The 14002-nt window shown below is 50.1% G+C and overlaps 1 protein-coding gene across 2 annotated transcripts in view; it reads left to right on the top strand.

Moving 5' to 3' along the window:
* magi2a (membrane associated guanylate kinase, WW and PDZ domain containing 2a) overlaps positions 1-14002 on the top strand; it is a 120450-nt gene that overhangs the window by 20987 nt on the left and 85461 nt on the right. For both annotated transcript variants that reach the window (XM_084701117.1, XM_084701118.1), the window contains exon 2: positions 12389-12505. In XM_084701117.1, the coding sequence (XP_084557243.1) occupies positions 12389-12505 (117 nt within the window). The remainder of the gene's footprint in view (positions 1-12388; positions 12506-14002) is intronic.

Genomic DNA, 14002 nt, shown 5'->3' with positions numbered 1-14002 from the left:
AATGTGCAGAAGGGGCCAAGCCCACTGCTGGGGGGCAATGGGGAAAGAACCACATCTAGAGCCCTAAAAGCTAGTCTGATTGGCTTTCTGGGCCTCTGCTTATAGCAGCCCTTGTCTGTGTCTGCAATGTTCCCTGCCTCTGAGTCTGTGTTGTAAGTCTGCCATGAGGACATTGTTGTCGGCCCTGACTGCTGTTTGCTGTTGTATCATGATGGAAATCAAGTGATCATGTTGATCCCATAGAGGGCGGTATGGAGCTGCAGAAATGCAGCCAGACACAAACAGGTCAATGATAAACCCACTAAAACACACACATACAAACACACATTCAAGTGAGAGGCTTCAAATGTGCACACCAGTAGCCGGAGTGTAAACGAGAGTTTGGAACAGGAAGTAAGAAAGAAAAGGAAGAAATTATGTCAGCTCTGTCAATCCATCAGAATCTAGCACCTGAACTGAAAGAAGAAGGGTCACATGACTAGGCAGCCCTGTTCCAGTCTGATTGGTTGGTAGATTCAAGGGGTACGTACTCCAGGTTAATTTTTGAATATGATTGGCTCCAACCTCAGATGTTTGATGGATGACTGTAGCAGGTGGGATGAAGTGAAGAATGCATCATTGATTTACAATGAGAGCAGGTTGTTATTTTGATGGATGGAACTTATCGAGTTATGCAAGACATCTTAGTGAAGTCTTGGAAGTAATGTTAGTATAGACTTTTAAAGGCTAACATTGCTACCTAGTTTTCAGCTTTTGGATAGAAAGTCAAACATCAAGTGAACAACAGTTTGATTATAGCATTCAGAACATGCATTTCTTCTCATTTTGAGTCGAGAGAGAGAAGAGGGAGAGAGAGAGATAGATAGATAGATAGATAGAGAGAAAGGCTTGAATGAAACATGTAAATGTTTTCTGGGAATATGAGTGCACAGTAGGGACCACTGTTACGTTGGCTACATTAAAAGAAGCCAGTGATTACCTCTGTCTTTTGTTTCCGCCTAGCACCCTGTCCCCTTGGGTGACATTTGTATCCCTGTCACAGATGCCATAATTAAAAGGGAAGCGTCACCAGAATATATGCTAATTTATTGTGACTGGCTCTTGCTAATGTAGCAAGAGCGCCTGACATTTCACTTGACAATCAATCCTGACTGGGGCCAATTACCCATGCAATGCGCCTGTTCGCCAGTTCATATTGCTCTAGTCAGACTGTTGGCTGGCTGTAGTCTCTGCGCTGTGGGACTTGTAGTCCATGAGATATACTGAAGATACTGCTGGGTTACTGAAAGAAATGATATCTGAAAAGACGAGAGGTTATTCCACTGTAAAGTATTGTGTAGTGTGGGGTTAGTTGGGTGATTTATAATGTTTATTGTTGGTTATGCTTCGACAGCTTACCCCTTTGTTCTGGAACTGATAAATATTTGCAACTTTTACTGGAACAAAATCCTCCCACTTTCATTTTGGTTGGCTGCCAATCGTTCTATGTGTTTGTTTGTGCGTGGGTATGTGTGTGTTTTAGTTTATTTATTTGTTTACTTAGCAGGGGCCACCCACAACACAACCATTGGGCCAGAGTTAGCTGTATAACTAATTTGCATCTCCAGTCCCGACAGAAGTCCTTTTATTTGTATGTTGATACAGTGTGTGCAGTACATACTGACCATGCTGAGGTTGTGTTGAAGACCATGTCAGTTCCCAGTGGGAGTTAGAGCAGGGAGCATAGAGCAGGGAGTGTGCAGGGTTAAACAGGAACAGGGTGATACTGACTGACTGAGCTGCCTCTGTCCACTGGAGCTGAAAATAGGGCCAGAGCTGCAGGCTCTCTCTCTCTCTCTCTCTCTCTCTCTCTCTCTCTCTCTCTCTTTCTATCTATTTCTATATATCTCTCTGTTCACTGCTGCAGCACTGTCAACTGGACATAGCCTAAAATCTATTTTGTACTTTCTCCATCGTACTCTGTCTCTCTGTCTCTGTCTCTGTCTCTCTCTCTCTCTCTCTCTCTCTCTCTCTCTCTCTCTCTCTCTCTCTCTCTCTCTCTCTCTCTCTCTCTCTCTCTCTCTCACTCTCTCGTTCATTATATCCATATCAATGGTTCTCTGACTCAGAAATTGCCTTTCTGCTTTGATTCCATGTCGTGATATTTCAGGACAAGTCCGTCCCTCAGTCAGGGCATTGTTCCTTTCCTGATCCTTAATCTGTCTGCGTGACCCTCCCATGTGGAACAATCACATCAGTATTTGGAATGGGGCAAGATATCAGCTTCTTAATTGGTTCATCCTGGTGAATGTTCCTTTAGGTTAATGGGCTTCTCACCTGTGGATCCTCTGTCAATACTTGTACCTCCCAGCTAAGCACACAAGTTGGTCTCACTCCGGTTAGCACTCTCGCTCGAGGGTAATCCACTCACAGGACGTGGAGTTGGTTTGATGGAATGTGGATGCAGGTGGTTGGTACCCAAGGTGTTCGTTTTCAGTCCTCCCAGCCACAGAACCATAGAAAGCTTGCTCACATTACCCTGTTTCCTGCTCCACACTAAACACGCGCGCGCACACACACACACACACACAGGCACACACACGCTCCACCCAGCCTATCCAGTCCCTTCCCCTCACCTGTGTGCGAGTCTAATTGTGTGTTGTTGTTGAGAGGCACATGTTCGACGTGCCTGTCTCGTTAACTTGTACCTCGGCTCATTTGGACGGTGATGACTCCATCGCTGTAGCGGCGGCGGTAGTGATTTGGTGGGAACACGACCCCTCATTAATTAAGCAGAACACTCTGGAAGCGCCACAGCGCATCAATATTTGTTTCATCTGCATATAGATGAGATTGGGTTGCGCCGATGATCCCGTCCGTGCCCCCAACAAACGTGTGTCAGAGTCAAAAGGTGTGGGGCTGTAGCTTTGCATTAAGTGCCACTTGATGTAGCCCTGAGGCTGTGCCAACTAGTTTTTGTTATGGTTCTTGTAGAGCTCGTCAGGAACACAATCTAATTAGAAATAAGACGCATGCATCACTGCCAACCCCCTCCCCTCATCCTCTCCCCTCCCCATCTACTGCCCTCCAGACCCGCCCTAGGCAATGTTCCATGTTGGTAGCATCATGGTGTCATGCCAGCATTCCGTGGCAGCTCATTGGCCAGGTTTCTAGACGGGCTTCCCAGGGTTTGTGACAGTGACGGTGATTGAGCGAGGAGTCATATCCTCCACCAGGGCTTTAGACCTCAGCCATGCTGCTGACCCCCCCCCCCACCCCCCCACACTCCCCCCACCACTACAAACTTTCTCCCATACCAACCCCACCCCGAGGTCCTCAAGCTCACTGTTGACTGCACACATCTCTGGGAGGGAGATGGGCCCTTTGTGTGGAGCTGTCTGGTAGAGTTCCACTTCCTGTCTCTCAGCAAGACTTCCTCTCAACAGTGAGCAGGCAGCAGCGATGGAAACTGACAGGTGGAAGTTTATTCCTCTACTAAACTCCAAACATGAGAAGGCTTGATCCAAACTCACTTTTCATCCTGGTTTTGCTTGTTGACTCACACACAAGCTGTATGCACATACAAACTCAGAAATGATGGATGCACCATTCAAGCTCGCCAGTCATTGCTTTCTACCGTATCTTTCTCCGAGAAGTGGAGTACAAACGAGGTCCTGGTCAGAGTGGATCAGCTGGGAGGATAGCTCTCACGAGTCTCTCTCACTCTGTCTCTCTGTGTCTCTCTCTCTTTCTGCCCTCTCTCTTTCTGCCCTCTCTCTGCCCTCTCTGTCCTGAGATGCTCCCCCTCCTCTGTGTGGCTGTGTTTAGGAACACAGAGCCGGGCCCAGAGGGGTCATCAGACAGCAGCAAATGGCCAGTATCGATCACTGTGGAAAAACACTCTGTTTCTCCCTCTTCAGCGTCCAAGCTGCAACCGGCAGTTTCCCCTCAAAGCCCTACCACTGCACGCTAGAGACTTGGTAACAATACGTTTGTCTCTTTTACCCTCTCTCTCTCTCTCTTTCTCTCTCTCTCTCTCTCTCTCTCTCTCTCTCTCTCTCTCTCTCTCTCTCTCTCTCTCTCTCTCTCTCTCTCTCTCTCTCTCTCTCTCTCTCTCTCTCTCTCTCTCTCTCTCTCTCTCTCTCTCTCTCTCTCTCTCTCTCTCTCTCTCTCTCTCTCTCTCTCTCTTTCTCCCTCTCTCTCTCTGTCTCTCTCTGGCATCCATGAGAAAGGTTATGTCATTTGTAATTGCCTCTAGACAAATGGATTTAGCTGACTGCTGTTGAATTTGTAATTAACCTCTTCACTCTCCGAGAATATCTATGTGGTGCTTTGTGGCATCATTAGTGTTGATGGTGGGCTGGTTTCAGCAAAGACAGTGAACAGAAGTGGGTGTGGGAATCTAATCAAAAAGCTGTTTTTAATGTGGGAATGAGGAGCTTGTAGCATTGTGATGTACCGTCTTGAGGGCGTGTGTGCATGCAAGTATGTGTGTGTGCATATTAGGCTGTGTGTGTGTGTGTCTCTTCGATGTACAGTTGATATAGACCGCACAGCCAGATGGGATTGAGGCAAAGCACTCTTGAAGTGGGCTGTGATTGGCTCTTGACATGCCTGTTGTGACACTGGATGTTGTAGGAGGCAGTTGGTAGCTCTAGGAGGTAACCAGCTATTAGATGCTCTGTGTGTGTGTGTGTGTGTGTTTCTGCATGTGTATCAACCTCTCAGAGGTTTTCCCAGTCTGTGATTATATTTAAAACAAATATTTATTTGACATTCCCCTGTTGAGTCTCAGTGTCACAGTTCATTAACACATAATTGAATACAAATATTCAAGTCTGATAAAGTACAGCCCTGGCCTTGTTCTGACTGCAGCCGGTCTCTATAGCAACCCTTACACAGAACCTAGCTTCTCTGTGTCCTGTTGAGTTGTTGTGAGGGAGGTACCCAGACCTGAAACGCCCTCCACAACATCGTTCTCCCCTAATTCACCTTGAAAAATAAAGCCTGAATGTTTGAGAAGCGGGGCGTGGGATTTTGCAGTTCCAAATTTAATCTCCCTCCCATCAACCTCCATTATCAGCACCGCAGCTTGCCTCGCCAAATCCCCTGCTCTGATTGGGTTAGCCTAGTGAGAGGGCGCGTGTGGTTTTAATAGGTGCGCTGTAGCAGACTCTGCAGTCATTAGCCCAGCGGCCCTCTGTCAGAGAGGCCTACCATTAATAACAATAAGGCCCTGGTAGAATAGAGACAGGATTAGGGGCGTTTCTACACGGAGGTCTACAGGGGCCAGTGCCCCTGTAAAAATGTCCCTGGCCCCCCCTGTGGCCCCCCTGTGGCCCCCCTGTGGCCCCCCCTGTGGCCCCCCCTGTGGCCCCCCTGTGGCCCCCCCCTGTGGCCCCCCTGTGGCCCCCCCTGTGGCCCCCCTGTGGCCCCCCTGTGGCCCCCCTGTGGCCCCCCTGTGGCCCCCCTGTGGCCCCCCCTGTGGCCCCCCTGTGGCCCCCCTGAGCTGAATGAAGAAAACTTTTTACCCGTTTTTCTTCTAGTAGTCATCATGAACCGAGGAAGGGACATTGCAGCCTTTTTTTCCCCAGTAAATAAAATTAGAAAAACATATCAAGGTATTGAGAGAGTTGAGGAGCTGGAAGAGGGAGAGCCAGAGCGACAATTAAAGTATTTAATGTTTAAATATCCTTTGTTTCTGTTATTTAATGTGCCCCTCTGATTAAACACTGGCCCCCCCTTGGCCCCCCGAGTAAAATTAGTCTAGAACCGCCACCGGACAGGATTAGGGTAGGGGTTTACCAGCCGACCATGCATGGCTTGGTCCTGTATAATCATACTGGACCCTGTTCGCTTCTCAGATGCCTTCAAGGTGACCACACCTTGACCACTGGTGCCAGTTTAAATGTCAGATTTATGATGGTCGATCAGCCACAGGGACCAGGGGCTTGCTAGAACAGAAAAGCATCTCTTGATTGTTGCAGAAAACTATGTGACTAAGGAAGATGAGTTCTGATTGCTTCTGCTCTGTGTGTATGTGTGTTAATGTGACAGTATGTTCATATGTGGGGGTCTGTTCCTACAACCCCTCCTAGGACTGACAAAGCCGTTAAAAACATAGCAGAAGACAAGGACTGTGTGGTCCCCTCCCCTCTCCTCTCCTTTTCTCTCTCTGTTTGGATTTTACCCTGCTCAGTCCCCCTAAATGGCTCTATCAGTGGAAATCAGTGATTACACCAGCCAGGACCCTCCTTTTAATGAATGCCCAATTAAGAAACAAACTATTGATTGTTCCCTCCTCCTCCCTTCTTTCCATTGCTCATATGGAGAGAAATGGATCTGGTTGAGATGCATACCTCACAGTGACAAAATAAGAGTTTCCTTTAATTTGCTTTATAAAACGATCTCAGCAGTAAATTATGAAATCATTCAATTTTTCTCTCATGTGCATAAAACAAACGTCTGCAGATTTCTGCTTCCCTCAAAGTTCTGACTAGATATATAGATTGTCTGCTTGCTGTTTTTAGCCCATTAGGCATACAAAAACAATAAGACTGGATGAAAAAGGAAAGCAATGTCGGATAATTAGGTTTTCTCTCTCTCTTCCTGTGTGTTTGCATGTGTGTTTGTGTGTGAGTGAGCAGAATGTCTTCATAATGGAGGTGAAAGTGTTGTCTGGGAAACGGGTTGGCTGGAACAGAGTACGTCTGCTCACGTCTCCCTGTGTCTGAGCAGCCGAACAGGTTCCCATCCGGATACTAGGCATCTAAGATGGCTGTTCCTGTGCTTTAGAAATACTTGTCCAGTCATAAAGCCCTAAAGTGAGACCCGCCTGAACTGGCTCCTGTGGATGCAGGTGATTTCACACTCTCTTGAGGCCGACACCCCTTCCAAGCCCCCCCCCCCCCCCCCCCTGAAAGTCCCACTTCCACCTCTCCCCGCCCCCCCCCCCAACCACCAGTTCCACCCCTACCCACCCTTCTGCTCCTCTTCTGCCGCCACATCTCCCATCTGTGGGGATGAGTACAGTGCCTGACATGTATTGTGAGGAGCTGGCAGCTCTTTGATAGGCCCGTCTGGTGTGTCTCTACCCCCTCCGAGCGACAACGTTTTCCCACTCCTATCTCACCAGCCATCGTACACACACACACACACACACACAGACACACTGACAAGCCCCGTTTGATTCTGACTCCCGGATGAATAAATAAACACTCAGGTAGACTTGTGTGTAATACATACCCTTGCTCTTCTCCCAGCTCCTAGATGCTGGATGGAGAGATTGTGGAGGGGCAGAGAGAGAGAAGAGAGAAAAAACTGTGTGAAACCCGAAAAGAGAAGTAGGTAAACAGGCAGAACGGAAAGAGAGATGCACGGGACACGAGGAAGCAGAGAGAGATGCAGGGGACACGAGGAAGCAGAGAGAGATGCAGGGGACACGAGGAAGCAGAGAGAGATGCAGGGGACACGAGGAAGCAGAGAGAGATGCAGGGGACACGAGGAAGCGGAGAGAGATGCAGGGGACACGAGGAAGCGGAGAGAGATGCAGGGGACACGAGGAAGCGGAGAGAGAGGCAGGGGACACGAGGAAGCAGAGAGAGATGCAGGGGACACGAGGAAGCGGAGAGAGATGCAGGGGACACGAGGAAGCGGAGAGAGAGGCAGGGGACACGAGGAAGCGGAGAGAGAGGCAGGGGACACGAGGAAGCAGCAGGTTGCGGAGCGCTAACACTGCTTAGCTGGTGCGCCGGCTGCTTTTGAAGTTTAATTCCATTTGATGTATTATTTATCGGACACACTTTTTCTTAACCCCCCGTCAAGTTGTGATTTATTGATTGACGTTCCGGTTGGTGCCGGTCTCCTTTAAGAAGCGCGCGTCCTCCTGAGACGCTCGTTTGGAGCTCTGGGCTCTCAAGCGATTGATCTGAGGGGGTAGACAAGTGTCAATCTCACCGCGTTCCGCGTACGAACCACTCTTGACGCCGTCGGAATGAAACGGAGGGAGTTTGCGGTGGCCCGTGTTGTTGACGACAACGCGACGGAGCCCGTATTCTGTGCGCCTCGTGCTCGACTCAGGCCAAGCCAGGGGAGATGGAGCCTGCAGGTAATAGAACGTTGCACCCTGTTGATATCCATTGGAGCGCTGCCTGTCTGCAGGGCCGTGCAAGGGAACAGTGGAGCTTATGATGGACACATTCCATTTCCGGGCCCTGCAGTGCTATCAGTACAGGAGATGGGGCCTGTCTCATCCCAGTGTCGGAGTGCCGCGTCCCCCTCCCCCCCGCCAGGAAGGCTGCACACAAGCCAATTTCTATGGCGATGGGAGCGCCGTAGGAGTGGCCAGTGTGGGGAGATCATCAGGCCAGAGCCATCATCGACAGAATGACTTTGGCCCTCGCAGAGAGGGGGAGAGACGGTGTGTGGGAAATTGTGCGGGGAAAAAAAACGACGAGAGAGAAGAAGAGAAACAGAGGGAGAGAGACAACTGTCTGAGTGATCACATACTTTGAGTACTGATTTGGAATGTCAATGTTGCCACAACAGAGAGAGCAGCGCTTCCCTCAGCTGCGGCAGTCTGACAGCCTGCACTTTAGACAGCTAAATGAGGGCGTCTGGTAAAACTGGCAAGGTTTTGGCCGACTGCGATCTTCTGATTAGGCTAATTATCTAAACAGCTGTCTGCTGCGCCCTCTCTCACCACACACATGTTCCCGCGCGCACACACGCCTACACACAATCCACACACAATTCCACTTATCCACACACGCCAAGAGCCGCCATCATCGCGTGTGTGTGTTAGTGGCCGCAGGGGGGGGGGGGGGTATATAGGTGCAAGGTGACTAGCACGCTGACAGCAGATGTCAAAGCTGTCGACAGCAGAACCCCGCGTAGTGTTCGTGAAGAGTAGGTCGTTGATCAAGGGGGCTTGTCACACGTCTGTGTTTGTTTGTGTGTCGCCGTGTGTGCACCCATGTGCGCGCACGCATTTCGTCTGTGCACGGGATGGTCCAATCTCTGTTGAGTGTGAGCCCGTTAGGCGTGACACCGTTCAGACTGCAGTATCGATCTCAGCGGGGGCCGTGTGACGTTTGTCGGACGTCAGGTTATGAAGTGTTTTCTTCTCCCTGGCGAGCCCATCAACAGATTGGTACACAGCGGCAGGCTAGCCCCGGGCTGGCTAGCCCCTCTACTCTCAGACGCCCTGAGGGAAACAGCTGCTCTCTAGCTGGAGTTCTCTCGCTGGGCTGCCAACAGTACCAGGTGCCTCTCCGAACACCTGCTTAGCTCAAACCCCACGTTCTCCTGGAGAACCGGAAGAGAGTCAGCTCATCTGTTTGTCACAAACGCTCGCAGATGCACTGATTCTGTGAAGAGGCTCTGGGACACTGTTGACCTTTTTTGCGGATGAAAACAGCCCAACTCGACTGTAGCTACAGTACACAGGTATTAGCATGTGTCTGTGTCCTCAGCACTCGGCTTCCATGACTGCTTAGCTTGGCAACGGAACCACTGCAGCACTGTCGTTCCTTGTCACCTGCCTCCTCCCCCCGTCCCTCTTTCCCTCCCCCACCCCTCCTCCCATCCTCATTCATCATTGGGGTGATGATGGCGGGGACGACAGGAAGGGATGACAAACAGTCTCTGGTGTACCTGCGGAGCGGCTCCCATGTGGTGAGCTCATCATGCCAGCTTCAGGGGTCACCTCCTCACCTCATCCTCCTCCACCTCGCTGACGCCAGCCCCAGCCCCCCATCCAGCTCGTGGAGACACAGCCAGGCGTACGCAGAGTCGTGCAGGCACACACATGCACACAGGCACCCTAACAATCAGTGTGTGCGCAGACACTTATACGAGGGACTGAGAGCAGCCCGGGCCCAGAGAGAGGACACCTGTTATTGCGCTGCTAGCCCCTGTGGGTGTACTGCACTAACAGCCAGAGTGAGCTAGCATGAAGGTCAAGCCGTCTGAAACAATACCGGCAGACATACACGGTTACATGCTCCTTCACAACGGTAGGACAGATGAGGAATAAGATGGAGGAAGGTTTGTTTGTGTGTGGCTTTCTCTGCCAATTGTCTGTGTGAGCGAGCGAGCAAGAGAGACAGAAAGAAACCATGTGGGAGAAAGAGAGGGGGGAAGAAAGAGAAGAAGAGAGAGGAAGAGAGAGAGTAAGGGGTGCATTAAATGAGTAAACATGGCTCAGACTAGATAAGAAGCCCTGACGCAAGTATCGTGATAGAAGTGTATTATTGTTATTTTCAGAGAGCAGCCTACTGAATATAACAACTGATTAGTAACATTGTTTCTGTTCAGTCAGGTGACAGATGTTGTGAACAGCATCTCTGAGCCTTGAGAGGGCTGTCCATTTCCTACAGGCCTCAATAGTGATGGCACACAAGGTCACCACCATCAGGTGTTGCCAGGCTGCGATGGGTCATCTGGTCTGGTCTGATTTCTAGTCTAATTTTTCAGACGACTCGACCCAGGATGCATGTAGAGGATCTGCTGCAGTTCCGTTCCCCACAGACAGGGGGAGCTTTAGATCTTCAGAATCCCAGCGACCAATAGAAAAAGGGATATGATTGTGATACGTTCCCATCCTCTGAGCTCTTTTCCTCTGTAGCCTCTCCACGGACCACCCCCCGCCCCCCTCCTGCTCCTCTCTCTCTCACACACACACGCTCTCTCCCTCTCTCTTTCTTCTCATCCCCTCTCCCGCGCTCTCCTCTGCCTCTTTTCTCTTCTCCCCCTTCCGTGGCTGAACGTCGCTGCACAGAGGGAGGTGGTAGTGATCTGGGGCTGACAGGCACACTGTAGACCGGTAGAGTAGACTGGTAAAGCAGGAGCTGTGAGAGGGTCTGGGGCTTGGAGGTCTTCTCTGGCGTTGCGGAGCGGAGCTGGGCTGCCTGCTCTCGTCTCGTCTTTGTGAGGATACAGCAGTACCTGTGGAGAGAGCACCCTACATCTGGCTGGACTCACGTCTGTGAGAGAGGTGCCCGTTTACTCTTCTGTCTGTGTGTGTGTCTGTGTGTGTGTTTGTGTGTGTGTGTGAGGGGGTTGATAGTCATTGGTTCCTACTATGAAGGTGTTTTAACCTGTTTTAAGGCTAATGTCAGTTGGCTGGTTGTGCTGTGAGTTTCCGTGGCTGTGCAATGTGTTTTTTTTTGCTCAAATTCAGGTGTGTTATTTGATTACAGTTTATATTCTGTGTGTTCATGCAGCTTCTGTGTGCGCACACATCCGTGGGTGGGTGGGTGTGTATGTACTGTGTGTCACTGTGATTGCAGTAAATAAAACATTGCTCCAACATGACAGAAAAAAAGTGTGCTCCTCCAAACTAGGTTATTCATGAATCAATCTGACCACAGTGATTCTCATTACCCGTATAGTCTGGCTGGCAAATACCGATTGGCAATGACTGTCAACACACATGCTCTACAATATTGTTCTCGGATGTCATAGTCTTGGGTTGGTCGAGGACTTTAATGAAACCAGGCGCAGAGCCAAATCAGTGTATTTTAGTGCATGTTGAAGGTTAGGGGAAACAGATCTCTCAACCTCTACATAACTTAGTCCTGGATGCGAGAGAACCCAAAGCCAATGCAGGGTGCCCATCAGGGTGATGCTTCTCTCTGGGTGGTGCCCATCAGGGTGCTACTGCTCCCCTAGATTGTGATGGACGTCTTGGTCTCTGAGTGTGTGGCGATGATGCCTGAAAAGTGAAGCTGTATTTTAGAGGGACGCCCGTAATAGCACTCTCTCTTCATCTCTCCCAGGAGGTTTGCCCTTGCCTCTCTCTCTCGTTCTCTCTTTCCCTCCATCTCCTTTTATCACTCCATCCCTCCCCCCATCTTGCTGAGCTAGCAAGATTTACAGAGGAAAGTGATGGTCCATTCACAACACCGGAGCCTTTGGGGGAGGAGTGGAAGGAGGGGTGGAAGGGTTGAAGAAGAGGGGAAGGGAAGAGGAGAGGAGGTGGGGGGAATGAAAGACCCTCCAGTGAAAGCTTCTCTGATTTATGTGTGGACATTACAGCACGCGGGTTTAACTCACACACCAATTAACTCCCAGCACCTCCGACCTGAGTCCAGCGCTGACAGATGTCCAAACAGCAGTTGCCAGACTAGTGTTTGCAATTAGTGTTTCTGTGTTTCTTTGTTTGTATTGTTCCATCAGAGCTAAATGTTGTATCACAAACCCTGGGAGGCATTGTGTGCTCAACCGTGAAATCCTGAAGAACACAATTTAAATGTCATCCGAGCCTAGCTCATTTGATGAAAGCTGGATTGAGGGTAACTTATTCGGCACCACCTAGTGTAAGTTCGAAGGCAGCAATGACCGGTTTGAGGTAACCGCTGACTGATTTCGAGACAAACTGACAGTTTTTTCCCCTCCACTCCTCTAGGGGGTGTTATAGACAAGGACCTGCGCCACTACCTCAATCTGCGCTTTCAGAAGGGCTCAGTGGACCACGAGCTCCAACAGATCATCCGGGACAACCTCTACCTCCGCACCGTCCCCTGTGAGTAAGCCCCTTTGCCCCCCGAACTTACCTTCTTCACCACTCACCCCGCTGTTTGGTCTCTTCCACCTGGATCAGGTCGGGTCCGTTTCTTAGAGAGTACCAGAGTCAGTGGCCAGGCTGCTGTCGGGAGACAAAGCATCTGGCAAACGCAAAGAGTAATCAGATTCTCCGAGCTTTGGGGAATACTCCAAGCAAGTGTTTAACTGTTGAGGCGCCTGGATTCTCTTCCTGCATCTTTCCTACTATCCTACCATCCCTTGTTCTACCCCTCGATACTCTTCATCCCTCCTCTCGTCCTTCCGTCCCTTCCTCCGTGCCTGGGTCCTCATGTCTGTCTCTTAACGGTCCGACTGGGGCCTCAGATGGGAATGTGCGAAGCTGGTTTGGACAGGACTATCCACGTGTCTCAGGTGGAGGATGCTGGGTAACGGAGGCTCGGCTTCCCCCACTCTATAATCAGCATCTGGACCACAGGCAGACACAGCAGGCACGTTTTCCGGCTCGTTTATTCTGAAAAAGGATGCGGGTTATAACCGAGTGCACTCAGGGAGTCTGACCCAACCCCTCTATAGGACCCAATTTGCAGGACTCTGACCTACTAACCAGCATGTATTTATTCCTAGATAGCTTTACACAGAGTGAAATGAACATGTTTTCACAGTTTGTGTTTTTGTATTGTGATAGGGCAGTGTTGCTTGTGTATTTGTATTTTGGTTCATATGACTCAGCTCACCTCATGGAGATAGTCATGCTTAATCCGTTTGGGTTTTTAAGAGTTCTACATGGTTGAACATGTGCTTATTGGATGTGTGTCTGTGGGTATGATTGTGTGTGTGTGTGCTGGGTGTGTGTACACGTTTGTTTATTCCCCTGTGTGTTTTTTACCTCACAACCCCATTCATGCCATTAAGCCCAGCTGCCTAATGGCTAAATCAGCCTCTGAAGATAGAATGGAAATCATTCCTTCTCTACGTTTTTCCTTCGATCCTTCCTCCCTTCCTTCCTTCCATCCTTCCCTTCTTCCATCCTGTTCTTGGGGGCTGAGCCAGGAGATATCATTAGGATCCTGTCTCCTCTTTCCTTTGGGGACTTGCGAAATCAGAAGTACAAAAAGAGCTGTTTGTTAGAGAGTGCGGCGAGCGCCTTGTGAATAATTCCACCCAGAGCCACAGGAGTGAGAGAGACGGGAGAAAAGAGAGAGAGAGAGAGGCAGAGAGGGAGAGGTGAAAGAGAGTGAGCTGTGGTGTTTCCAGAGCGTTCTAACCTACGCCTGAGTGAGAGATGGGTGGGAAAGGAGAGGGAGAGGGAGAGGGAGAGGGAGAGGGGGAGGGAGGGAGGGAGGGAGGGAGGGAGGGAGGAGAGGAGAGGAGAGGAGAGGAGAGGAGAGGAGAGGAGAGGAGAGGAGAGGAGAGGAGAGGAGAGGAGAGGAGAGGAGAGGAGAGGAGAGGAGAGATAAACCACTGCATTTAATGAAGACTTAGGCTAACAATCGAC

The sequence above is a fragment of the Hypomesus nipponensis genome, chromosome 7 (assembly GCF_054491055.1).
Source record: "Hypomesus nipponensis isolate SF chromosome 7, ASM5449105v1, whole genome shotgun sequence".
NCBI lineage: Eukaryota > Metazoa > Chordata > Actinopteri > Osmeriformes > Osmeridae > Hypomesus > Hypomesus nipponensis.
This window is presented reverse-complemented; position numbering and strand designations above follow the sequence as displayed.